The sequence below is a fragment of the Gastrolobium bilobum genome, unplaced genomic scaffold (assembly GCF_033153095.1).
Source record: "Gastrolobium bilobum isolate Gb01-03AN ecotype WA unplaced genomic scaffold, APGP_CSIRO_Gbil_v1 utg46591, whole genome shotgun sequence".
Lineage (NCBI taxonomy): Eukaryota > Viridiplantae > Streptophyta > Magnoliopsida > Fabales > Fabaceae > Gastrolobium > Gastrolobium bilobum.
The window spans coordinates 90230-117681 of record NW_026899873.1 but is presented as its reverse complement, the minus strand read 5'-3'; the positions used below and the strand labels follow the sequence as shown (position 1 = coordinate 117681).

Genomic DNA, 27452 nt, shown 5'->3' with positions numbered 1-27452 from the left:
ACGGGAAGTGTTTTAGAATGTTTTAGAATCAGGTATCTTGCTATGCAGAGAACGGGTCTCCTCAGTCAAATATGGGAGATGGGTGTCTACAAGGAACTACATAGGAGCACTCTTGGGCAGGCTCAGGCTGAAATTTAACCAGAAAATAAGTGATTTATTACAAAGATCAATTTCACATGGATAATGTAGTTCATGATAATTGAAAAGTGATTAATGCATAATGAAATAGCATATACTAAGTTCAATACATTACCTATATGTGAGACTTCCGGCAGCAAGATTCTTCCCACCTGTGAGGAATAGTTGTAATGCCTCGATTACGTCTTCAGGGGGATACCACAAATGAGCCTGAGGCATATCAGATGATGTTTCCTGGAAGAAGTATCTTCTATTTCCAGGTGGCAAGAAGTAAATCTTCTTCTGTTGGTTTGATATGCCAGATTTAAAATTGGTTGATGGATCCCAGTCCGGAAGCATTACTATAAAATCTTTGTTATGATCCTGCCATAAATTGAAGAGTTGTCCCAATCAGTATCCAGGGCAGATGCTGATGACAGCAAACGGAAATGCAACATGTATTCATACTACTAGTACAAAGTTTATTATTAATCCGCCAGAATTATATAATCAAATCGGCTGATTAACCATTTTGTCCTTGTTTTAAATTTTATTTTACCACTCTTTCCCTTTTCCCAAATTATATACCAATATATCCGTTTTCTCAAATTATATACCAATTTGCCCCTATTTAACTGACATTTACTAGAGTAAATGACTTCCCAAGGACTAAGATTTGGTCAAACAAGGGAATATTAGTATATAGTATGAGAAGAGGGGCAGATTGATATAGTTTGGGAAGACAGATAAAACGATAAAAAAAAAATTAAAATATGGTAAAATAGTCAATCAACCTAATCAAGTGGGATACTCTTTCGTTTTACAAAAATATATATATTATAAGTGTTTTACAGCTACGGAAAAAACAAAGGGAAATCATGCAACTTGGAGTCTTGGACAAAGAGTAATACTAATACTAATTATCTAGAAAAGGAATACTTCTCGCAGGCTACTTCCCTCCTCAAAATTCACAAGTCCCTTCCAGAATGGGTGTAAAACTACATTACTGAAATCTCTATTCCCTTGCTATTATGGCCCTAAGATCTTCCTCCACCCCCCACATGCACACAGACAGTTCAAACTCAAAAGGTAATTTTGAAGAATGCCCATCACAATCAAGACCTAACATCTCCTCAACACCCCACGCTCCAGCAAAAGGTTTTAATGCGATACTGTTGGAAAGCAATCCCAAAATATTACGAGAATCACAACATTTCATAATTAGAAGGATTGTGGAAACCTATTCTTTCTTTCTTTTTTTGTGGTGTTGTTGGGGGGGGGGGGGGGGGGGGGGGGGGGGGGGGGGGGGGGGGGGGGGGATTCCTAGTTAATTCTAGGACTTGCCTAGGACTTGCAAAGTGTGTTTCCTTTTCTACATGTCTTTGCTATGTAATGTATCTTTGATCATATGAATAAAACTAAGGGAGTAAATAAGTTCCCCAAACTCTGATCTTATGGTATCAAGAGCTGGTTCTTCATCATGGAAGATGAAAACCCAGTACAGCCTTATGGATGACACACCAACCACCCCAGAAAATGCCAATCAGCCTCTTACGGGTTACCTAAACAACAACTTCAACATCATGGCTCCATCTGGAACTTTTAACTGAAGAGGAAATGAGAGATTTTGGTGAAATCTGGGTGTCTCAACTACACAACAGGGTCTGGATAACATAACCGAAAAAATGATAAATATGGAATAAATATAAACATCCTAACTATCCTTATTACCGTGATTACATAATTCTGACTACCTATTTATATAATCAACAAAATAATATTTACATGTTCATCACAATTACCAACAGTCCCTCTCACACACACCTTCCTAATAGGGGGCAGCTACTAACAGGGTACTATTAGGCCAAGCCCACTACTACAATAAGATGATTAATCATAACTAAATAAGGAAACAAATTAGGAAATATAATGAAATTTGGAAGCCATTCCTAGAGATCAACTAAGATATTTTAAAATATCCTAAGATACAATATTAAGATATTACGAGATGATCTTAAGCAGAAATCAAAGACTAGAATACATACAGCAATTCCGTCAGTACAATCATAAACTGTATGATAAAGAATCTCCCAAGCTGCCTCAACTTGATGAACTGCTTTACCATATCGTCTATGGGAATAACTCTTGAGCCATTCCTGCAAGAGAAATAAAGTTCAACCCACTTACAAAAGGTTCAATCATATATAGACAAAAGTATTTCAACACATCATATCGAATATGTCATCAAATGTGCATAAACATAAACTTAATGAAATGATTAGCCTGATTCACACCCATATACATACATATAGTAAGAGGGAAATGGAAAAATAAAATCAAAGATAAGGAAAAATAGGAGATAAGAGTAAGAAGGGATCTACTACTTTTATTCACATGATATTAGACTCAAATATATAAGGTTACACGGATGCAGATGTTGTTCGGGAAACAACACGAAGTGATGTGCTTGGTGAATATATTAGAGTATTACTACTTGCTTTGAATACCAGACTCTAACTGAGTATGCTATGTAGCTAGACGTTTCTACTACTAAGTACTAACTACTAGCTGTGCTGAGTCAACACGGCTACACTGTTAGAACAGCTTTTCTAACATATGTCAGGTAGTACTAATACATCAGACCTTGACTATTCATTAACATTACAAATAAGGAATGAAAAGAAGAATTCTCATTAATTAAATTGCAGTACAGAAAAAGGTAATATATATACACCTAAAGGGGATCTTACTGACCATCAGGATTATCCTCTCCTATCCGTAAAAGAAGGAGAAAAAATAACAAACTCTAACAATTCTTAACAGCTGTACAAATCAGAAAAACAACTAACCGTATCAGCAAAGATACAATTACTGATATGACCCTAAACTAAACAAGTATCCTTTTATCTCTAATACTCCCCCTCAAGATGGAGTATGAATATTGTGTATTCCCATCTTGCTTAACAAAGATCCAAACTGAGTTGGAAATAAAGGCTTAGTGAGTAAGTCTGCTAACTGTGATTGTGAAGGAATATGCAAGGCCTTTACTTCTCCATTCAAGATCTTTTCTCTCACTAAGTGACAATTTATCTCAATGTGTTTTGTTCTCTCATGAAAAACAGAATTCTCTGCAATATGCAAGCCTGCTTGGTTATCACAAAAAATCAATCCTGGTTCCTGATGAATAACACCGAAATCTGATAACAGTGTGCGAAGCCAAATTAACTCACAAGACACATTTGCCATTGCTCTATATTCTGCCTCTGCTGAAGATCTGGAGACAGTTGGTTCCTTCTTTGACTTCCAGCTGATACGGGAATTTCCCAAAAACACACAAAAACCAGTCACTGATCTTCTGGTATCCACACAAGATGCCCAATCTGAATCTAAGAAGGCTTTTAATTTCAAATCACCTGAACTTGGATAGAACAGTCCTTGACCAATAGTTCCTTTAATATAGTGAAGTACCCTATAGACTGCTTGTAGATGAGGAACTCGAGGCTTAGCTAAAAACTGACTTAGGCTATTTACTGCATAAGATAAGTCAGGTCTTGTGATGGTTAGATATAATAATCTACCAATTAGTCTTCTATAAATCAAAGGATCATCAACCAGATCTCCTTCCTCTTGAGACAGCTTCAAATTTGCTTCCATTGGTGGATTTTTCGGCTTACAACCAGTCAATCCTGCATCAGAAAGGATTTGCAAAGCATAACCACGTTGACAAATACTAATTCCTTTAGATGATCTAGCTATTTCAATTCCCAGAAAATATTTCAAATCACCAAGATCCTTGAGCTTAAAATAACTACTCAAAAGAACCTTTAAGGACTCAACCAGTATGTTGTCATTGCTGGCTATTACTATGTCATCTACATAGACTAGAACAGCTAGAAAAGAATCACCATGTCTTTTGATAAAAAGAGAAGAGTCAGCCTTTGATTGTTGATAGCCATTGTCGGTTAAAACATTTGAGAACTTGATGAACCACTGCCTTGATGCCTGTTTAAGGCCATACAATGATTTGTGCAGTTTGCAAACAAGATTAGATACAGACTCCCCCTCATGGTGATATCCCGGAGGCGGTAGCATATCTACTTCCTCGGTGAGGTCACCATGCAAAAACGCATTGTTGATATCCAAATGAGTAAAAGACCATCCTTGAATAGCAGATAAGGCCAGAAGCATCCTAACAGAAGTGATTTTAGCCACTGGTGAGAAAGTGTCGAAGTAGTCTATTCCTTCCTGTTGAGTGAACCCTTGAGCAACCAAACGAGCTTTATATCTCTCCAAAGAACCATCAGCATTGAGCTTTACTTTGTACACCCATTTACAACCAATGGGTCTTTTTCCAGGAGTCAAGGTAACCAGTGACCAGGTCTTATTATCTTCCAAGGCTGCAATCTCAAATTGCATTGCAGTTTGCCATGAAGGTATTTTGATAGCCTCATGAAAAGAAGAGGGTTCAGAATGTAGAGTAACCGAATTGATATAAGCATCATAGGAAGGAGATAAGCGTGATTTGGACAAAACAAAATGTAAAGGATGTGTGGTATTGGATGTCATGGAAGAACAAAAATAATCTTTAAGATAAGGTGGTTGAATTGTGCGAGTGGATGTTTTTAAGGGAAGTGAGTTATAGGTGTGTGTAGGAAAAACAGAATCAGAAAAGGGGTCAGTGGGAAATGGCAAATGTTTAAAAGGAAATTCTGTTTCCTGGAAATTAACATCTCTGGAGATAAAAACCCGGTTCGTGGTCATATCAAGAACCTTATAAGCCTTGTACCCTGGAAGATAGCCAAGAAACACCACTGGTATGGCTCTTGCAAAAAATTTGTGGCGATCACGAGGCAATGTTGAGGCAAAACAGAGACAACCAAACGAACGAAGATGAGTGTAAGAAGGTGGTTTACCCATCAAGACTTCAAATGGAGACTTGTCAGCTAGGAGTTCAGTTGGCAACCTGTTAATCAAATAAGCAGCAGTAAGTACACAATCTGTCCAGTAATTTAATGGAACATTGGACTGGAAGAACAAGGATCGAGCAACATTCAGCAAATGTTGATGCTTCCGTTCGACAACCGCATTTTGCTAAGGTCTATCCACACAAGAGTGTTGATGAATAATCCCCTTTTGTTTGAAGAACTCAGTGAAATTAAACTCAGCAGCATTATCCGAGCGTACACTTCTAATTGTCCTCTGAAATTGGGTAGCAATCATGGTACAAAACTCAGGAAAAATGCGCAAAACATCAGACTTAGCATGGAGAAAATACACCCAAGTGTACCTGCTGCAATCATCAACAATGGTCAAGAAAAAACGGAATCCATCAACAGAAACAGTGGAAAAAGGGCCCCAAATATCCAGATGTACCAAGTCAAAAGGAAAATCAGCAATATTATTATTAGAAGTAAAAGGCAAACGCCTCTGTTTGGATAAAGGACAAACATGACATGATTCAGACGCATCTGAGACAGAAGGTAATCCCAATACACTTTTTAAAGATTGTAAACGTGAAAAAGAAGGGTGACCAAGACGTTGGTGCCAAAGGGAAGAACCATCGATTGACAAAACACGAGCTGTATCATTAAGAGGTAATGCATGCAACACATATAAATTCCCTTGACAGTCAGCAGTCCCAATCTTGTGTCCTGTGATAGGATCCTGCAGAATACAAGATGTACAAGTGAAGGAAATAGTAAGTGGAAAACAAGATGTTAAACAGCTCCCTGACAAGAGATTATATTGAAACTCAGGAACAAATAAAACGTCTGAGAGCACCAAATGAGGTGATAGACAGACAGAACCTATACGAAGGACAGGAATCTATGTACCATTTGGAAGATTTACACGAAAGTCATGAAGAGGACGAGAAGAGTGGAAAGAACTCAAGTCACAACAAACATGATGTGTTGCCCCTGTGTCCAAGATCCAAGAAGAAACAGAAAGAGGAGAAGACTTACCTGACACATGAGCGATTGAGGATACTGACGCAAAATTGCCAGATCCGGACTCCATGGTGGTTTGTGATGAGGAAGACGACTTGGACGACTTGGAAGACGGTGATGAAGACGAATGAAGGAGAGCAAGCAATTGGGATACTTGGCCTGGGCTCAAAGAATGGTTTGGGCTGGTTGGCCTAATAGAATTAACATGCCCATCAGTGGACACATTGGCTGTGGAATTATGGGTTGAGCTTGACCCAGATGGATACCGTTTTCCCTTGAAACCGGGTGGATACCCGTGAATCTGAAAGCATTTCTCAATAGTATGTCCATTCATGTTGCAATGGGTACAAAAAGGTCGCCATTGAGGTTGTCTGAAGCTGCCTGGATTCGCCTGAGAAGCATTCACAATCGAATCGCCTGGGAAACTGGTTTGAATATTTCGTTGACGTTCTTCTTGTATGACCAAAGCAAAAACCCTGCCAAGAGAGGGCAAAGGTTCCATCAATAGGATTTGTGCTCGGGTAGAAGCAAACGAATCATTCAGGCCCATGAGAAATTGCAACAATCGTTCCTGCTCACGAAACAAAATCCAGGGTTTCATACCTCCACAGTGACAAGTGGGAATTGGTTCAAACTCCTTCAATTCGTCCCATAGGATCTTCAGACGAGTGTAATAAGAGTTGACATCAAGAGAACCTTGAACTAATGTGGTAATTTGTGATTTCAACTGAAAAATTCGTGGACCATTTCCCTGTTGGAAGCGTTCTTTCAAATCGAGTCATATATTTGCAGCAGAAGGTGTGTAGAGAAGACTATCTGCAATCTCTTGCACCATTGAATTTAGTAACCAAGAAGTCACCATACTATTGCATCGAGTCCAGTAAGAGAGAAGCAAATCATCCGAATCAGGTTGGAGGATGGTGCCATCAATGAACTGTGCTTTATTTTTGGCAGTAAGTGCCATAGACATAGCCCTACTCCAAGTATGGTAGTTGGTTCCATTGAGAAGATGAGTGACAAGAACTAGACCAGGATGGTCAGCACTATGGAGATAATAGGGGCTTGAGGTGTCTTCGATGGGAGAGGAAGAAGAACCTCCAACAGTTGATTTGTTCGTCGCACCCTTGGCCATGGCTGAAGGGTGTCAGAGAACGCAAGGAAGAAACCGCATTGCTCTAGATACCATATTACAAATAAGGAATGAAAAGAAGAATTCTCATTAATTAAATTGCAGTACAGAAAAAGGTAATATATATAACACCTAAAGGGGATCTTACTGACCATCAGGATTATCCTCACCTATCCGTAAAAGGAGGAGAAAAATAACAAACTCGAACAATTCTTAACAGCTGTACAAATCAGAAAAACAACTAACCATATCAGCAAAGATACAATTACTGATATGACCCTAAACTAAACAAGTATCCTTTTATCTCTAATATAGATCATTCAGTTTTCATACAGAAGAATAATAATCTCTCAGAACTTTTTCAATCTCTCTTTCTCTTCTCACACTTACTTTCCCACACTTTCCTGAATAGCGATTGTGAGAATATTTATAAGATATCTAATAATATTATGATTATATCTTAAAATAGTTTAGATTATCTCATATGATCTCTTAGGTTTCGTTTTCATATTTTCTTATATTTCACGATTTGTTTCCCTATTTTAAGAGTCTACTATTAGTATAAATAGGGGTTATTCTCTTTTCTATGACATCTTTAACAACAATATCAATATAATATTATTCTAAGTATATGTTTTCCTCTCTTTATATTTACATCCCTATAATTTCAACAATTATCAAATTATATTATGGTATCAAGAGCCTTATCTTGAGAACTAAAATTTTGTTCCGCTATTCTCTATTCCATACATTTTAGTTTGGAATTTAGTCTCTAATAGTCCACCGAAAACCTCATTCAGGTCAGTCTCACCTCTATAAATAAATAAATCACTCCCCAATTAAACCCGACTAGCGACTGTGGGATGAGGACAATCATTGTATGCAGTCTTACCCTTGCAAATAATTGCAAAGAGACTATTTCCCGGATTTGAACCCATGACCTTTTAGTCACAAAGAAACAGCTTTACCACTACTCCGATTCGCCCTGAGCAGTCTAAATTGGATCAACGTGATCTAGTTCATCACTAAAAACAATTTTTAAACTGGATTTCAATGCAAGAAGACTAAGTATATTGAAGCTAGTACCCTTTTTGACATCCATATTTCAACTACTTTTATATATTAGCATCATATCTATAACGCGTATAACACAACCAATGGGAAGACACTGTTTGTACTCTAAGTAGAGAGAGCTTAGGAGCTACATTACCAGAACTTGAACTTTCTCATCACGAAAAGCCATTTCAGACATCAGCTCATAAACAACAGGATTGTGCTCTATTCCTTCCATACACATACCGACACCTATCTGCATAAAGATTTCACACAAGTTTAAAATTCAGAATGTAGAAACAATACATCAACATCAACAGCACCTTTAACCCAAGTTAATTGAGGTCGGTGGTAGATGAACCTAATAATAGATAAGAGGAGATTAAAAATAAAAAAATAAAAAAATAAAAAAATAAAAAATATATATAAAAAAAAATAAAATAAAATAAAAATAAAAATAACAATAGAACAAAATAAATAAATAAAATAAAAAAATAAAAAATAACAATAGAATAAAATAAATAAAAATAAAAATAAAAATTGGGGAAAGGGGAAATAAGATAAAAGACAAGAAGGGGAAAAAAAAGATAGGAGGGATTGAAGAGGAAAAAGACTAAAACGGGATCATCAGGAACATTGGAACAACAACGGATTTAACCTTCCACCCTGCTTAGAGTTTTTCTCCATTCCGTCCTAAGACACGTTGTCCGCCAATCTATATCTCACTCCATTAAGTCTTGTTTAACTACCTTTCGCAAGGTAAGTTTCGATCTACCTCTACCTCTCTTTGTGTCGAGCTCTTGGTAACAAACTTTTGTTCTTACAGGAGCATCTAGGGGCCGTATCATTACGTGCTCAAACTACCTCAATCTATGCTCCCTCATATTTTCAGTTACCGATACTACTCCTACCTTTCGTCGAATATCTTCATTTCTTATCTTATCCATCCTCGTATAACCACACATTCACCTTAACATTCTCATTTCTGCTACTCCCATTTTATGCTCGTGTTGCCTATGTGCTGGCCAATATTCAGCTCCATATAACATTGCGGTCTTACTGTTGTTCTATAGAATTTTCCTTTTAGCTTAAGGGGAATTTTGCGGTCACACAAAAACCCAGATGCACTCCGCCATTTAATCCATCCTCCTGCTTTGATTCTGTGATTTACATCGTCATCAATCTCACCACCTTTTTGCAAAATTGATCCCAGGTATCTAAAAGCATCTTTCTTGGGTACCTCTTGACCAAGTAGATGCATGGGGTCTTGATCTCCATCTCTTACTAGAGAAAACTCACACTTCATATACTCAGTCTTGCTCCGGCTTAATGTGAAACCTTTAGACTCCAAAATGCTTCTCCACAATTCAAGTTTCCTATTAACACCGTCTTTGGTCTCATCAATAAGTACAATATCATCAGCAAAAAGCATACACCACAGCACTTCCTCTTGAATGTCTTTTGTTAGTTCATCCATCACTAAGGCAAAGAGATAAGGACTCAGAGCCGAACCTTGGAGTACACCTACTGTAATAGGAAAATAACTTGATGTTCCATTATAAGCTTTCACACATGTTGTAGCCCCATCGTACATATCCTTGATTGCATTTACATACTTTGAGGGTACTTTTTTCTTTTCAAGAACCCACCATAAAACTTTTCTTGGAACCCTATCATATGCTTTCTCAAGATCTATGAACATCATATGTAAATCCTTCTTTTTTTCTCGATATCTTTCCATCAATTGACGCAACGAGAAAATAGCTTCTGTGGTACATCTTCCTGGCATAAATCCAATTTGATTTGCAGAAACCTTGGTCTCTCGCCTCAAACGATGTTCAATAACTCTTTCCCACAACTTCATAGTATGGCTCATAAGCTTAATACCTCTATAGTTAGAACAATTCTAGATATCTCCCTTGTTTTTGTAAATAGGCACAAGCACACTCTTCCTCCAAGCATAATGCATCTTATTTGTTTGAAGAATCTTATTGAAAAGATTGGTCAGCCAATTTATTGCCACCTCCCCTAAGCCTCTCCACACTTCAATAGGTACGCCATCGGGTCCCAAAGCTTTATTAGTCTTCATCCTCTTTAAAGCCTCCTTGACTTTATGTGTATTGATTCTGCGCACAAATCTTCTATTTCGATCATCATAAGCATCCTCCAAGCCCACTTCGCTTTTATCACCATCCCCATTAAAAAGCTTGTTAAAGTAGTTCATCCATCTTTCATTTACATCTTCATCTCTTACCAAAAGTTTTTGGATTTCATCCTTGATGCATCTAACTTGGGTGAGGTCTTTACTTTTCTTATCCCTCATTTTTGCAAGGATGTATATACCTTTTTCACCATCCTTACTCCAAAGATTTCTATCCAAATCGGCAAAAACCTTACATCTAGCTTCTCACACTGCTTTCTTTGCATTTTTTCTCGCCAATCTAAACTTTTGCAAATTATTATCATTGGGACTTTTATGCAAAGATCCAAAGCATTCCTTTTTCTATGTAATTGCCTCTTGCACCTCTCCATTCCACCACCATGTTTCCTTTGTATGGAATCCAATTCCTTTGTTTTCTCCTAGCACCCTCTTTCCCATATTTTGGATACACATAGCCATCTCATTCCATATTTTATTAGCTCCTCCAACAAACTCCAATGGTCCTTCATGCAACATTCTTTCTTTGAACTCTAATTGTTTTTCCTCCTTTAGCTTCCATCATCTTATCCTAGGGTTCTGAGCCATCTTCCTCATTTTAAGTACTTTGTTGAACCGAACCTCTAGAACTACCAGCTTATATTGCGTAGCAACACACTCTCCAGGGTAGACCTTGCAGTCGACACAAGAATTTCTATCTTCTCTTCTAGCCATGAAGAAATCAATTTGACTACGATTTTGGCCACAATGAAAAGTGATAAGATGTGACTCCTTTTTCTGGAAAAAGGTGTTTGCTAGCATCAAATTGTAGGCTAGTGCAACTTTAAAGATATATTCTCCAGTCTCGTTTCTCGTCCCATAGCCAAAACCTCCATGAATTCTATCAAAACCTCCACTGCTTTTACGGTTTTACCAACATGACCATTTAGATCTCCTCCCAAGAAAATCTTATCCTCTCGTGGTAACCTCTCAAAACCTCCTCCAAGTCTTCCCAAAATTGGTTCTTATCATTTGATTGCATACCAATTTGGGGTGTATACAGACTGAGGATATTCAAAATTAATTCGCCTTCTACAAGCTTAATTAGAATAATCCTGTCGCCTTTCCTTTTTACATAAACGACTTTATCTCTGAAACTTCTATTGATCATAATTGCAACACCATTTTGACTCTTATTTATACCTGTGTACCACAACTTGAAACCGGTACCATCCATTTCCTTGGCCTTTTCTCCAACCCACTTAGTTTCTTGAAAGCAAACAATATTCACTTTCCTTCTAGCAAAAACATCTGCTAGCTCCCTCAATTTACCCGTTAAATTTTCTATGTTCCAGCTTCCCAATGCATCCTTAACCCCTGGGCGGTGAGGTGGTGCTTGTTCGCCACGCTCGCCCATCTACGTGTTGGGAGCCTGACCTACTTTTCACCAAATCCGGGAGAAGACCTGGCGCCTTGCCTTGGGGCAAAGACCCTGACCCATTTTTCGCTGCACCCGGGGTCCGATGCAACGTGTCGCTATGAAGTGTACGCCCCAACGAAATATCATAAGGGTTCATCTCATAAATATAGCTGTTTTTACGGCTGGCTGGCTACACCTGATGCCAACCCTCCTCCTTTATCCTGGCTTGGGACAGGCCATGCATGCAAGCACGCATAGGCGGAGTTAATGTAGAAACAATAAATCAAGAAAAATAATTACTACATATTTTTCAGCTTCAAATCTGAAGATATTTTATGCCAATGAAATGAAGCATAGATAATACATAAGCCATGAGATATGCACATAAAATCACAATGAAAATAGGTATTATCGGCATTGCTTGTGTCATTTAGGCTTCCAACAAATAGAAAATCGTAAATATTGTCAATATCATAATTGGCAATATGAATATGTGATACAAGAAATACTGGTAGTACCATTGTTGAGTTTGCACTGATACGAGCATCAACAGGCCCTGAAGAAATTGCATCCAAAGTACCATACATTTCAATATTACCACCAAAATTATGTAGCATGCACCTGAAGCAGAGTAAGATTGATATAGCATAATTGTTGTTTAGAATATCGCATTTGTGTAGAGAAACTAGTAACATGAGCTACCAAAGAGATAATTACCAAATATAAGGAGTACCATAAAACTGAAAGGAAGCTTTCCATATTGGTTTTACATCAGCAAATAGATCAAGAACAATCATCTTTCCCGATGGAACAGAATGTAAAAGTGCCTGCAAATAATACATGCATAGTTAAAAAAATCAATGTGAAGAAGCAGAATTTGCATTAAACGACGTTCCACGTAGATTGCTACAAGACAGAAGATGCAAAACAAAGAATCTTAATGGATAAAGTCAACATAAAATCATAGTCAAGGGTATCCAGCTGTTTGAGAACAAACATAAAGTGAAGTCTGGAAATTAGTTGTTGGATCAGAGAGGAGTCAACTCCCTCGAATTATAATGTCATTATGTAAAGAACCTTGGGATACACCACCCCAAAAGCTAGCTCAAAGGGTGAGAATGCCCAAGACCTTATAAACTCCACATTAGTTGCACATACAACCAAGTGGGACTATATATCTCCACACGCCCCCTCACACGAGAGCCCATTGAGCTTGAGTGACTATAAGGTTACAAGTTCGATCCTCACCGCCCCCACTTTAAAGTGGAATTAAAATAAAGAAAAGCACAAAAAGGTTCAAGCCCAATGGGCTCTCGTGTGAGGGGGCGTGTTGAGATATATAGTCCCACATTGGTTGTATGTGCAACTAATGTGGCCTTTATAAGGCCTTGGGCACTCCCACCCTTTGAGCTAGCTTTTGGGGTGGTGACCTCAAGGTTCTTAACAAATCCATATAGATATAGACCAAAATGTAAATACAGTACGAGGCATGGATGATAAAGGTTTTAAACAGAAACTGTTTTGCATTCCTTGCAGGCAAGCTTCCTATATATATATACAAGATGTACACTATTCATTCTGCCATAATTAAGGTGACAGATGAGTACCTAATTAATGGTAGTTGACTAATGTAGATAAGAAAAGGAATCTACAATATACAGTGAAGTAAAACACAGGAGAATAAACAGAAAATAAAGAGGGAATAACGGCAAACAATATCTCTCTAAATCAGAGAACATATCGCAATATCTCCCCCTAAATCAGAGGAGACATCACAACATATATAATTGAATCTGAAATATATTGTATATTCAAGTGTGTAAGTCTGTACAAGGAGGCTCTCTATTTATAGAGACTAAAAAGACCTAATGGGATGACCTAATGGGCCAAGCCCACAATCTAGACTATTCTAGACTATTCTAATAATAATAAAATAATATTATTTCTAACACTCCCCCTCAAGCTGGTGCGTATATATCAAAAGCTCCCAGCTTGTTACAAATATGATCTATTCGGGGACCTCTAAGAGCTTTAGTGAATACATCCGCAAGTTGATCATTTGAATTGACAAATGCTGTCTCGATCTCCCTTGACTGGATCTTTTCTCTAACAAAATGACAGTCAATTTCTATATGCTTGGTCCTCTCATGAAAGACTGGGTTAGAGGATATATGCAAAGCGGCTTGGTTGTCACAAATGAGCTTCATAGGCCTTTGTTCACAGAGATGGAGTTCCTTCAGCAATTGTCTCAGCCAGATGAGCTCACAGGTTGCATTTGCCATTGCCCGATATTCTGCCTCCGCACTGGATCTGGCGACCACAGTTTGCTTCTTACTCTTCCAAGAGATCAAATTTCCTCCGAAAAGAACACAATACCCTGAGGTGGATCGTCTATCTGAAGGAGAACCTGCCCAGTCAGCATCTGAATAACTAGAGATCTCTGAACTCCCTTTATTTGTATATAATAAACCTCTTCCTGGCGCCTTTTTAATATATCGGAGAATTCTAATAACTGCATCCCAATGGGAGTCACAGGGAGAATCAAGAAATTGACTTGCAACACTCACTGCGAAGGAGATATCTGGCCTTGTCACAGTAAGATAATTCAATTTTCCAACTAGTCGGCGGTAGCGACTAGGATCTGGCAGTGGCTCCCCCTGTCCTGGTAATAACTTAACATTGGGGTCCATAGGTGTATCAATGGGTTTACAGCCTAACATTCCAGTCTCATCTAGGATATCCAGTGCATACTTCCTCTGACAGATGGAAATGCCCCGCCTAGACTGTGCAACTTCGATCCCCAAGAAATATCGAAGTCTGCCAAGATCTTTGGTCTGAAATTGATTGAATAAATGCCCTTTCAACTGATCAATCCCGATCTGATCACTGCCTGTAATGATAATGTCATCAACATAGACCAGGAGATAAACGCACTGGCCAGAAGAGCTATGCCGGTAAAAGACAGAATGATCGGCTTTGCTTCTGATTAAGCCAAAGGATTCAACAACTGAACTAAAGCGGCTAAACCAGGCCCGATGAGATTGCTTCAGGCCATATAAAGATTTCCGAAGTTTACATATCATTCCAGAATTCTCCCCCTGAGCAACAAAACCTGGTGGTTGCTCCATATAAACTTCTTCCTGCAAGTCACCATGTAGAAAAGCATTCTTAATATCAAGTTGGAGAAGAGGCCAGTGATGAATGGCGGCAAGGGCAAGAAACAGGCGAACAGAAGCCATCTTAGCAACAGGAGAAAAGGTATCCCCATAATCAAGACCAAAGATCTGTGTGTATCCCTTGGCCACTAAGCGAGCTTTAAGGCGATCAACAGTGCCATCAGGACCAACTTTAACTGTGAACACCCATCGACAACCAACAACAGACTTCCCGGGAAGAGCACGAACAAGATCCCAAGTGCCATTAGAGTGAAGTGCCTGCATTTCATCAAGCATCGCCTGGCACCACCCTGGATGAGATAGTGCTTCACCTGTGGTTTTAGGGATGGAAACAGAAGAGAGACTAGAAACAAAAGTAAAATGTTGTGAAGAAAGCCTGTCATAACTCAAGAAAGAATAAAGGGGATGAGGATTTCGAGTGGATCGAATACCTTTCCGAAGGGCAATGGGAGGAGTCTCTGATGGAGGATCCGGAGGAGAAGAGCCGACGGGAAAGGGCGATGAGTCATCAAGAGGCAAAGTCGGAGGAGGTGCAGGCTGACGACGCTGGTATGTGAGGAGAGGACGATCTGCAGGAATGGAGGTAATTGGTTGCTCCTCTAGAATAGGGGCACCTGCAGCTGGTAAAGACAAGTCAAGAAAAGGAACAGGAAGGACCTGATCAACTTGTGACACTGGAGACGGAGTAGAGTGAAAAGGCTGCTGATCAAGGAAAGTGACATCAGCAGAAACGATATAACGTTTGAGATCAGGTGAATAGCAACGATACCCTTTTTGAAAACGGGTATACCCAAGGAAAATACATTTGAAGGCCTTGGATGTCAACTTGTCTTTACCTGGAGTAAGATCATGAACAAAACAAGTACAGCCAAAAATATGTAAAGGCAGAGGATAAGAAGGTGCTCCGGAAAACAAAATACTGTGGGGAACATCATTATTTAGCACAGAAGAGGGCATGCGGTTGATAAGGAAACATGAGGTGATAATAGCATCTGCTCAAAAACGAAGTGGGACGTTCATATGAATGAGAAGAGTACGTGCAGTTTCAACTAGATGTCTATTTTTACGTTCAGCGACTCCATTTTGTTGTGGAGTGTGGGGACAAGTAGTCTGGTGTATCGTCCCATGTGTATCCAAAAATTTAGAAAATTCAAGAGACACATACTCTTTTGCATTATCACTGCGCAAGATTTGAATAGAAGCACCAAATTGAGTTTTTATTTCTGCACAAAACTTTTGATAAATTGAAAATAACTCAGAACGATTTTTCATTAAATAAACCCAAGTGCAACGGGAGAAATCATCAATAAAGGTTACAAAATACTGAAAACCCAAAACTGACATAGTCCGACTCGGACCCCAAATATCAGAATAAACAGTAGAAAAGGGAGCAGCAGCTCTTTTATTGACTCTACTAGCAAAGGAAGAACGAGTATGCTTTCCCTGCTGACAAGACTGACAATTCAAAGACTTAAGACCTGACAAAAAAGGAACCATATGCTGAAGCTTCGAGAGACTTGGATGACCCAGACGGCTATGGAGAAGCTCAGGAGACTCTGTGAGAGAGCATGCAACTGGAGCAGAGGGTGCATGCAGATAGTAGAGACCTCGTGACTCACCGCCCGCTCCAATCGTCTTCCCCGTACCCGGATCCTGCATAGAAAAAGACTGTTTAGAAAAGGTGATAGAGCAAGAAAGAGAATGGGTCAATTGACTAACAGAAATTAAATTAAAAGGAATGCCAGGGATGTAATAAACAGAGGTTAAAGTCAAGAAGGGAGTTGGTTTGGCTTGCCCAATGCCACGAGCAGGAGCCATGGTGCCATCAACAAGAGTAACAGAGGGAAGATTATTAGAAAAGGTAAGGGAAGTAAAAAGATCCTTATTACCACAAAGATGATCAGTAGCACCTGAGTCTATTATCCAGGGTCCAAGAGACGATTGAGAAAAACAAGCAACATGATTACCAGTATCTGGAGCAGGTGGCTGAGAAGAACTCTTCTGGAGAAGGGCCTCATAGTCTGCAGCGGAAATAGTCACTGATCCGGTAGAGGGCGGCACAACATCTGTTTGAGCAAAGTTCATATGTGGTGGCTTCAAGTGAGGGTACTTTCTATAACAACGTTCTTCAATGTGGCCCAGATATTGGCAATAATTACATCGAGGCCTTTGTCCTCGGCCACCCTGTCCATACGACATCGTCTGTCCGCGCCCGCCTTGTCCGCGGCCACGACCACGACCGCGTCCACCATTGTTCCAATTACCACGAGAGACTAAAGCAGCAGAATCAGACAAGAGAGCAGTAGAGTCAGTAGCTGTGACGTGTGCGGGAGCTACCTTATCTTGAAGATTCAGAAGGCGCTGAAAGGTCTGGGATATGCTGGGAATCGCAGTACTGGTTAGAATGTTCTCACGAACACTTTCTAATCCGTCAGGGAGACCAGAGAGAGTCACAACCGTAAAGAGACGCTCCACTTGCGTCCTGTACACTGTAGCATCCGCAGCATGAGGTAACATAGCCAAAAATTCCTGCATCAAAGAACGAATCTTACCAACATAAACTTCCATACGAGCTTCGGGTGATTTGCGCAAATCCATCATCTGGGAGACAATGGAATAAAGTTGTTGAATATCATTGGTGTAGAGGTTTTTGGCTTCCGTCCACACATCATAGCAGGTCTCAAAAGGAATGAAAATATTGAGAAGAGATGAATCAATGGATTGCCAAAGAATACTGAGGAGCTGAGCATCAACTTTCTCCCATTCAGTCATCTGATCTTGGGAAATATCAATCTTCTTAGTGGTGAGATGTTTGTCATGGCCTTGACCGGTAAACCAGATCTTAACGGAGGTAGACCAGGTCTTGTAAGTGGCAGATCCGGTCAATTTCAGACTTGTGATAGATGGAATAGCACTTGAAATGATGCCGGAAGAATGTTTACTGGTTCCTTCCATCAGGAACAGCGATCAGACAACCAAAAAACTGTAAAAATTACGCGAAAAAGGAACAAAGTAGCGACTTTTGCACTGGAAACCCTCGAACGGAAGAGACCCACAACGATCGGTCACTGGATCTGGAAGGAGGAGGCAGAGGCGAGCCTGTCTGCCTTGGTTTGGTCGGAAAAGGTGGCCGGAACAGTGCACACGCGCCGGAGAGAGGTGGCGCGTGAGGCCCACGCGCAGACAGCTGTGGTGGCACGTGGAGGCGCGTGCGGCGGCCGTTTGGGACGGGTCTTGGACAGAAATGGTCGCCGGCGTGAGGGGATCCTGATCGCGTGGTTTCTCGCCGGAAAGGTGGCCGGAACAGTGATGAACAGTGACGGAACAGTGTTTCTGGCGATGTGAACAGTGTTTTCTGGTCAAATAATGAAGGAGGATGACGATCTGAGATCGAAAAAGGGTCTAACAATGTTCGGAGGGTTGAAAAAGGTTGCCGGTATGATGCACGGCGGTAAAAAGGTTTGCCGGTATGATGCACGACAGTACAACGAAAGGAAAAAAATATATATGCGGAAGCAGAGCCCTCAGATCGAGAGCTCTGATACTAAATTGAATCTGAAATATATTGTATATTCAAGTGTGTAAGTCTGTACAAGGAGGCTCTCTATTTATAGAGACTAAAAAGACCTAATGGGATGACCTAATGGGCCAAGCCCACAATCTAGACTATTCTAGACTATTCTAATAATAATAAAATAATATTATTTCTAACATTATTTCTAACATATATAATTTTGACAAAATGGACAGGATCTCTTTATGATGCCATGATGTACTGGTGGCTAAAAATAAAAAAATAAAAAATAAAACTAAAGAAGACTGAAGATATCTGGTTTGTTTTTGAATTTCATACTTTCATTTGAGGTGGCTTCCAAAATGATGAATCAGAGTAGAAAAGCCAGCCCTGCAAATTCATTTATATTTGTTAGCTGCAAATCACAGTGCAAATGGCACCAAAATATTCATGAAAAAAATAGTGTAAAGAACCTTGAGGTCACCACCCCAAAAGCTAGCTCAAAAGATGGGAGTGCCCAAGGCCTTATAAACTCCACATTAGTTGCACATACAACCAATGTGGGACTATATATCTCAACACGCCCCCTCACACGAGAGCCCTTTGGGCTTGAAGCGTGGACAATGCAACAGGCCCAGCCTACCTATGCTAAGAAACTCCACAAGAGAAAGTGGGGAACGGCGAGGCTCTGATACCATGTAAAGAACCTTGGGATACACCACCCCAAAAGCTAGCTCAAAGGATGGGAGTGCCCAAGGCCTTATCAACTCCACATTAGTTGCACATACAACCAATGTGGGACTATATATCTCAACAAATGGTAAAGAGGATAATCGTAACTCTTAAATATTCCAAAGCAACAAGAAGATAAAAAGCATCCACAGCAGAAGAAACACAAAGATAGGTACAATCATCTGACTGGAAATACAATTCGACATTGAGAAAGTAGGGGGGGAAAAAACACTGTGAGTGAAGAAAATTATAAATCAATGAAATAATTCATGACTCAGAATTACTGTCTAGTTAAGGCAAGCATTATCTTTATCATGTAGCTCAAAATTTTCTGGTTAACTACATTATATTTATTTATCCGCTCATACTTTTTTCTGTGATTTCCCTCCTTAATGAAAATGACTCAATACAAAAACAAGATTTACAAGAAATTTACATACAATATAACACATCAAACAGGATTTATAATAAGATATCTGGAATGACTATGATTAAGAAGGATATTGTTGAAGACAACAGAAGCGTCAAGCTGGTATGTCTAACTTAAGAAATTGAGATGCTTATAAAGAGAGAAAATGAATTTAGAGAATTCATGGTATATAAGGAATAAAAATGGAAACCGAAAGATCCAGAGTCAATTGAAGCATACTTGCATTAACCACACAGCGTCCTTGTCACCTTCGGAAATGCCTTTATATACTGCCGCTCCAAGAGCTGATATATAGGATGGATCACTCTTAGGTGGGGAGTTTTCGTTAAACGTGTCACTGCAGTCATTGATATAATTTGTGAGCAACCAAGATTAATCAAGAATACAAATTCACTCCACTCCAGATACAGTATAATATGTGTGTATGTCATGAAAGAGAAAAAAAAATGACTTGAAAAGAGAAACACTTGTAAAATATTATTGCTTTTGTGAAAACATAGGTACAAAGGGTTACAATTAGAGAAACTAATGGGCCAAAAGGAATAAACCCAAATCCTAAGAAATAAGGAAACATAATCTGGCCAATAAAGGAAACAAATAATAACAAATATCTTCCATATTTACAACAAAATGGAATGATAGTTTGATATGGAAGATCATCAACTTGCAACCAAAACTTCTAAGAAATAAAAATAAAGTATGGAGGATAAGTGAATCTACCAGTTGTAAATGTCTGTTACATCCCCATATTCTGTAAAACAAAAAAAAAAAAAAATAGAGAGAAATACAGAAAATATGTAAAATATTGATATAGATAGTGAGGGGGAAAAGGAAGGGGCAAAAACACAAAAACAATAGGGTCATCACTCAAAGACTAGCAGTTTTCTTACCAAAACATTCAACAACAAAAAAAATAAAAAAGCAAAAAAGAAAGTGATATAAGACTGGTAGATTATAGGCCCAATTCTGCATAATCATGTTACCAACTTAAAACTCAACTTCCCTTTTTCCCTTATCCACCTGCTCCTTCATCAATAATGAAGGAAAGAAAAGAAAAACTCAGAGAAGCTAGATGCTACTCTGCCCCAAGGCTTAAGCCTCTCAGAATTTACAGATTCCACAACCCCCAGTCGTCCCCTTCCTACATATTCACACCTCTCCCAATCCTTTCCACGCCCCCTTCTCCAATGTCCTGCAGCCACATATCATTTCTCTTAGACTCCCCCCTTTCCCCCATAACAGGCTTCTCCAACACATTTCCATTGCTGGCCCTTCCTTCCCTGCCTCTCTTCTTCCACTAATAAATACAAATTGGAGGCCCATCTAGGCCATCAATCCTTGTCAGAAAAAAAGGAAAAAGAGAGAAATTAGGCTCACCTTTGATTTGTTTCCTGATAAAAGCTTCCCCAATTTCAACAAATAGAGGATCAGAGGGATCAAGAAGGTATGTACAGCACCAGCGAGGATCAGCGTCAACAGTGTTCCTGGAAGCAATTATAATGAAACACTTCAGATGACAAAAACATGGAGAGATGAAGCTTTCAAACTCAAAAAGAGGTTATAAACTGGAATATGAGCAAAATATTCAAAACAAGCCAATTACTGAAAAAACATTGTACACATGTTTGGAATTCTTCACCTAGGTCATACAAATTCATGCAATAAATATTGAAAAAAATTAACACTGAAACAAGACTTTCCTGAGAAATGAACAATCATGTAAAAGAGAAGGGAAATACCAGTCACCAAGTCTAGTTATTTTTGCTGAGGGGAATATCTTTGTCAAAGCAGCTGGAACATTCCCAGAGAAGGCTGGCAACACTAGAATATAAAAACTAGTGTAATATCAGAGCAGTAAATTTAGAAAATGTAGCAGAGAATTTTAAGGCTGTAAAACCATTTTCCCTCATAAAAATACCTTTGTTGGTATCGGATGATTTTCTTGTACCAATAACTCTTGACATTTGTAATAAAATTAGTATATATATTGTAAACATTTGCATATAAATAATATAGAACAGTGTGCAATATCTCTGTTTTTCAGTATCAAACAGAATGAAACTCATAAAACAAATCTACATGTTTTATGCAAGTATACCTGGAGTCATCCCTAGCTCTAGCATTCGCGAGAGTATCCGTTTCTGTAAGACCAACTGTTGATCTAACCAATTTTGAGATAAAGGCCCACCCCAGCTGTGCAAAGATATATCTCATTACAAATTGTAAGAGAAATATAATATAAAACCATTAATATGCCCTTCACTTATTAGTTTATGTTTATGAGTTGAATTGGTTCTTTATATGATATCAGAGCCTTCATGACCAAGTTGTCACGAGTTCGATCTTCACCGCCTCTATTCTATTAATAAAATTCAATATAGTTGAGTTTCTTAGCACAAAGTGGGTGAACCTCTGCATTATTCACCCTTCAAGCCCAATGAACTCTTGCGTGAGGAGACATGTTAGTGAAATATAATATAAAACCATTAATGTGACCTTCACCTAATAGCTTAAGCTTTTGGGTTAAATTGGTTCTTTACATAAACCAAAGCACATGATAAGAAAACAATTACTTTTTAATCAAGGCAATCAGAGAATGAAAAAAAAATTCTGGTATCGAGGACACACCTTCAATAATATATAAAGATGGATAGAGAATGAAAAGTGATATCACTACTATTACTACCCAGTGGATCATGTAAGGAAAGAATAAAGATTTATTTATAACCAATTGTACTACATAATTAAAGACCAGAGAACTATAGACATTGATTGTTGCAACTGTATGGCCACCTCCATGCTGTAAATCATGAAGACAGATGAAAAATAAAAATTCAAATTCCATCTATGAAAAAAGATTATACATGAAAGAAGTACTGCTCCCTAACACTCTGTCATAAAACCATTTTTAGCTAACATTCTACATTGGAATGAAACTGTAAGGGGCACAATATAACACATATAATTAAAGTCACTTAAAACAATAGTAACTCTTTTTCTTCTTCTCATTGTTTTTTTCCTAAGTGTAAAGAACCTTGGGATACACCACCCCAAAAGCTAGCTCAAAGGGTGGGAGTGCCCAAGACCTTATAAACCTCACATTAGTTGCACATACAACCAATGTGGGACTATATATCTCAACACGCCCCCTCATGCGAGAGCCCATTGGGCTTGAAGAGTGGACAATGCAACAGGCCCAGTCTACCTGTGCTAAGAAACGCCACAAGAGAAAGTGGGAGGCGGCGAGGCTCTGATACCATGTAAAGAACCTTGGGATACACCACCCCAAAAGCTAGCTCAAAGGGTGGGAGTGCCCAAGACCTTATAAACCTCACATTAGTTGCACATATAACCAATGTCGGACTATATATCTCAACATACAACCAATGTGGGACTATATATCTCAACACTAAGCATTACAATTTTCATAATATCTTTGTTATTGGAAATTTTAGAGAAATCTCATATAAAAATCATTAATGTAGACATCACTTATAACTTACAAACTTAGACTTTTAGGTTGAAATGGTCTTTTACACGGTATCAGAGCCACTGAACAAATGGTCACGAGTTTGATGCTCACCATCCCCACTCAAGCACAGGGAGGTGATCTTGTTCATTATCTACTCTTCAAACCCAATAGGCTCTTATGTGAGGAGGTGTATTAGAGAAGTCTAATATAAAATCATTAATGAAGACATCACTTACAAGTTTAAGCTTTTAGGTTGAAAGAGTTCTTTAAAGGATAAAATATTCAACATGAACTACCCTCCTTTTTACAATATGAAATATGAATGAATAATGAACTTTAAACACATGATTACTCAATTTGCAAGACCATTTTCTTGGCTTTCTATACAGATTAACAATCACCAACGAGGTTTGAATACTGCTTTTACGTACCCATGTAAGTTTCCCATGCGAGCCCAAGCAAGGAAAGCAGGTCCACCGAATAAATTTTTCAAATCTTCTGAACTAATGTTAAAATCCTACAGTTAGAATATACTAGTCAAATTGCTAATAAAAGAGAAAAGAAAGAGTATATGTTTTATGAGTATAAATGACATCAATAAGAATGAAACAAAGCATCTAAATTTGGTAGCTGATCCGACAAAAATTATTCTTGAAACTTCTAGCATTTTATCAAATATTATTGACCCAATCGATTTTAGTCCAGGACCCTCAAGAAGTCTGGGATATCTGTATTTTCTTTTCTGTTCTGTTAAGAAGAAGTGATGAAGAGAGTTTCTACTATTTTCTGTACAAACTTGACTCTGTTACTGATATCAGGAGCAAAATTTCAGTGATAATACATTACTATTCATCTATATCAAGTCCAGTTCTATCATAATCACCTACATACACTCAAAGATATACCAAAGAAATAGCAATGCTCTATTATCCATCTATGCTTAAGCACATAAAACAATTGCCAACGATAAGCTGTATTGTACATAAAATAATCGAAATGAAACAAGCTACACACTATTTGAAGTAGCAAAGTGAGCAGAAGTTCGAAAAGGAGGACAGCAAAGAAAGAAAGAAAGTAGAATAAATGCAACAGAACTCACATTTTAATAAAGTCACATCATTAATGACAGCATAAAGAAAACATTAAATTTCTAAAGTCTATAATAAATAGCACGTTACAAACTTACAAGTAACTAATATCTGATATGGAGAAAAAACTATTATATAGCACTTGACCTAAAAATCTTTTGGTATCTATTGATTCTATGAGCCAATCTTTGATACAGATCATCACATCAAACTATAGAATTCATTTTTCTTAAACCAAGCTTTATGGATGCACATAAACATTAAAATAGCACTTCACCTTAAAAACTTTTTGCCAGATTGCTTCCTGCCCAGTAAATGCCAAGGGCAGGTTCACACCCTGAAGTGCCATCCAGTCAACCTCTTTTTCCCACCTTTCCCAGTCCCACCAAACATATGAATCTGCAAAGAACCAAGAAGAATGTGATATACACAAATGAAGCAACAGGTTGTGTCCCTAATATGTATGTTGCCTAACATTTAGCTTATGACCTTTGCTTGTACTGGCACCCCTCCCCTCCCCTCGTGAGAAAATTCATGTCAACCTGAATGGGTTAGCAAAAGCAGACTTGGGAAGACCGACTCACCCAGATTGATAGTTTTACATTTAGCAATAGGAGGAATTCTAGGATGTTTACTCGTATTAATCTAAGGATAGATAGCAATACCTAAAAAATTAGCTTCGGTATAATTTTTAAATCTCTACAAGATCTAGTGCAGCTTTTTTCAGGGATAAAATAAGCATAGGATCTTCCTAACTGAAATTTTTATAGAATACCTATCTGACCTTTGAGAACAAACTGCATTTTTTCCAAGTAGGTTTTTTCCCTTTCCAAATCAAGCCTTTGACTTATTTAGTTGAAAATTTCCGCTTTACAAATAGTAATTAATTCAACTTCCTTGTAATGATTGACTCCCAAGATTATCATCCTTTCTCAAAACAAAGTTTGAGCATTGGCACTTTTCAGATACTGAACTACATCACTTCAAATTCTCCATCAGTGGTACAGTAAAGAAAATGGTGAGAGAAATGTTTTGTTTCATGGAAAGCTGATTTTGGTACTCACAACTAGAAGTCACAACATTTTGGTAATAGTTCCATGGAACTGGGCGTTTAATCTTCAGACCCTCATCTTTCAAACGGGGTAGTGACCCAGGCTTAGGTATTGAAGCTGTCTGAATGCCACCTGTCTTGTCCCATGAGACATGAGCACCACACCAATACTTAAGATACCAATGGAGGCCAGATGCAATCTCAACAGCTGTGGTTCCTCCAATGCTGTGAAATTTATCCATGACAACGTCAAATAATATTAAATGAGGAAGAAAATCCTTAATTTGCTCTATGATACGTCAAAATATTCCTTACACAATGTCATGATCTAATCTAATTTCAGTTCTTGAAATGCAATGTTACAAAAAGAATTTCATGTTTGAGAAATTTATAAAAGAAAGTGACATTTGATTAAGCTGATATCTTGTATTATTCCAAAATCTTATCCTCAAGGGAGGAGGTACTCGATACTTTTAAATGCCTAAGTTCCATTCAGCCATTAAGGCTTGCATGTAATTCTGCACAAAAAGCCTAAACGTCTCTTAAATTTTGAAGAGTCTTAGAAATGGAAAGACATCAAACATATGTGAGACTACAACATGTAGCATGGGACCAACAAAGAGGTAATAGTAAAATTCAACAAGGATAAATGAAAATCTCAGTGATGCAACAGTCATGAATTTTTTCAGAAACCAACTTTAAGGGAGTAAGTCTAAATTATTGGGAGACTTGATCATTTCTTCCTTAGATTAAAGTCCAATAAGGACTAAACTCGGCTTCAACCTTCACAAAAAACCCTCTCCTTTTCTTGGTACTAACTATTCTGTCTTAATATTGATCCTTCCAAGAACAGAACAGATAACTAATGATGGTGGAAAACTGACCAACAGATCAAGAACCTTGCATAATTATACCACAACACAATGCTAGAATTTTCTTACCACGTGATATACAGATCAAAACACACTTGACCAATTTAAAATTTTCAAAATACATTGTCAAGAAGTTCATCAGCATTTTCTACTTGAAAATCAAGTTTAAATAAATGAAAAGCAAGAGAAGAAGAATAAAAAAAGTCATAAATAAAAGAAATCCAAGCATCTCATAATTTCAAAGAAAACCAAGAACTCATAACAAAGAAATATTAACCATAATCGACAGCATAATTTTCACATTACATACATAATCTCAGGCCCACTCTGACTTGCATTCTTGTGATTGTTTATCAGAAAGCAACTGTCTCCACCACAGGCATCCTGAAAATTGTAAAAATCTTATTTTTACATTCAATCATGAAAAATAAGAGAAGATGCAGACACCAACTACTTTGGAAGGATAACATAATAGTACAGTTAGGTTAAAGCACAAATCATAATTAATAAAAATAAATAAATAGTCATTGCTGCTTCCAACAAAATTAGTATGTAAAGTGACTATCACAATATCATCACATTGATTGATTGAATTATACTATGCAACTTAGTGTACAAGTAATACAAACTTTCAGGTAAAGAGAAAAAAAAAATGACAACTCTTTTCCTTTCTTACTTTGTATCATAATACTAGGAAAATAGTAATAATCAATCAGCACATGCAAATTAAACAGTTAAGACTTGGAATCAATCATAAAGGAGTTAGTCTCACTTAAAAACAAGGGTATAAGCTTAAACCACACATTAACAAACAAAATTACAAGAATGGTCACTTCTACATAAAATAAGTAAATATAAAGCTCCACACACTCTTTTTTCTTTTTTTTCACATTTACACCACCAGAATCAGAAGAAAAATTCCATTTTCAAAATCAGAGAAACGGAAAGATATCACTGGATTCCTTCATTTTCTGCATATCTATGAAACCAAAATTTAACAAAAACTGTGAAATAACTAACTCTTAACACAAAGTCAAACATAAGATTCAACTCAAAAGATTCAAATCAAAAAGGAAAAACACCTTAGAAACTATACTGAACTCAAAACTGGACAAATGGGTAGGAAGCAGTCTTTTCAGAACACCACGAGCTGCTGCTTCTTGCACCGATGAAGATGCCCTTTTGGAATCCAAACGCCGAAGCAAAGGTTCTATGGCTTCAAACTTAGACAGTGACACGGGCACTAAAAACGTTAGAATCAAAATCAGAAACAGAAACTTGAATTTCAACATTCTTCTTCCAGAATGCTGCTA

At 38.0% G+C, this 27452-nt stretch overlaps 1 protein-coding gene across 2 annotated transcripts; it reads right to left on the bottom strand.

Annotated features, from left to right (window-relative positions):
* LOC133294039 (alpha-N-acetylglucosaminidase-like) lies at positions 1-27452 on the bottom strand. Of its 2 annotated transcripts, XM_061492686.1 has the most exons (17): positions 27222-27452; positions 26450-26523; positions 25281-25492; positions 24494-24615; positions 23560-23645; positions 21755-21849; positions 21396-21477; positions 21034-21140; positions 20377-20407; positions 19876-19993; positions 18834-18884; positions 12522-12631; positions 12323-12425; positions 8405-8503; positions 2163-2273; positions 254-501; positions 1-127 (listed from the first exon to the last, which is right to left on the bottom strand). In XM_061492686.1, the coding sequence occupies exons 1-17, from the start codon at positions 27429-27431 to the stop codon at positions 97-99; spliced, it is 1890 nt and encodes a 629-aa protein (XP_061348670.1). In that variant the 5' UTR covers positions 27432-27452; the 3' UTR covers positions 1-96. The 2 variants fall into 2 exon arrangements, with proteins under 2 accessions (XP_061348670.1, XP_061348671.1); XM_061492687.1 differs by having other exon boundaries at positions 125-501.

Coding starts and splice junctions, on each gene's coding strand:
- LOC133294039 (XM_061492686.1), bottom strand. CDS start 27,431: ATGTTGAAATTCAAGTTTCTGTTTCTGATTTTGATTCTAACGTTTTTA. Junction 26,524..27,221: donor AGTTCAGTATAGTTTCTAAG/GTGTTTTTCCTT, acceptor TACAATTTTCAG/GATGCCTGTGGTGGAGACAG. Junction 21,141..21,395: donor ATAACTAGACTTGGTGACTG/GTATTTCCCTTC, acceptor AATTGCTTCCAG/GAACACTGTTGACGCTGATC.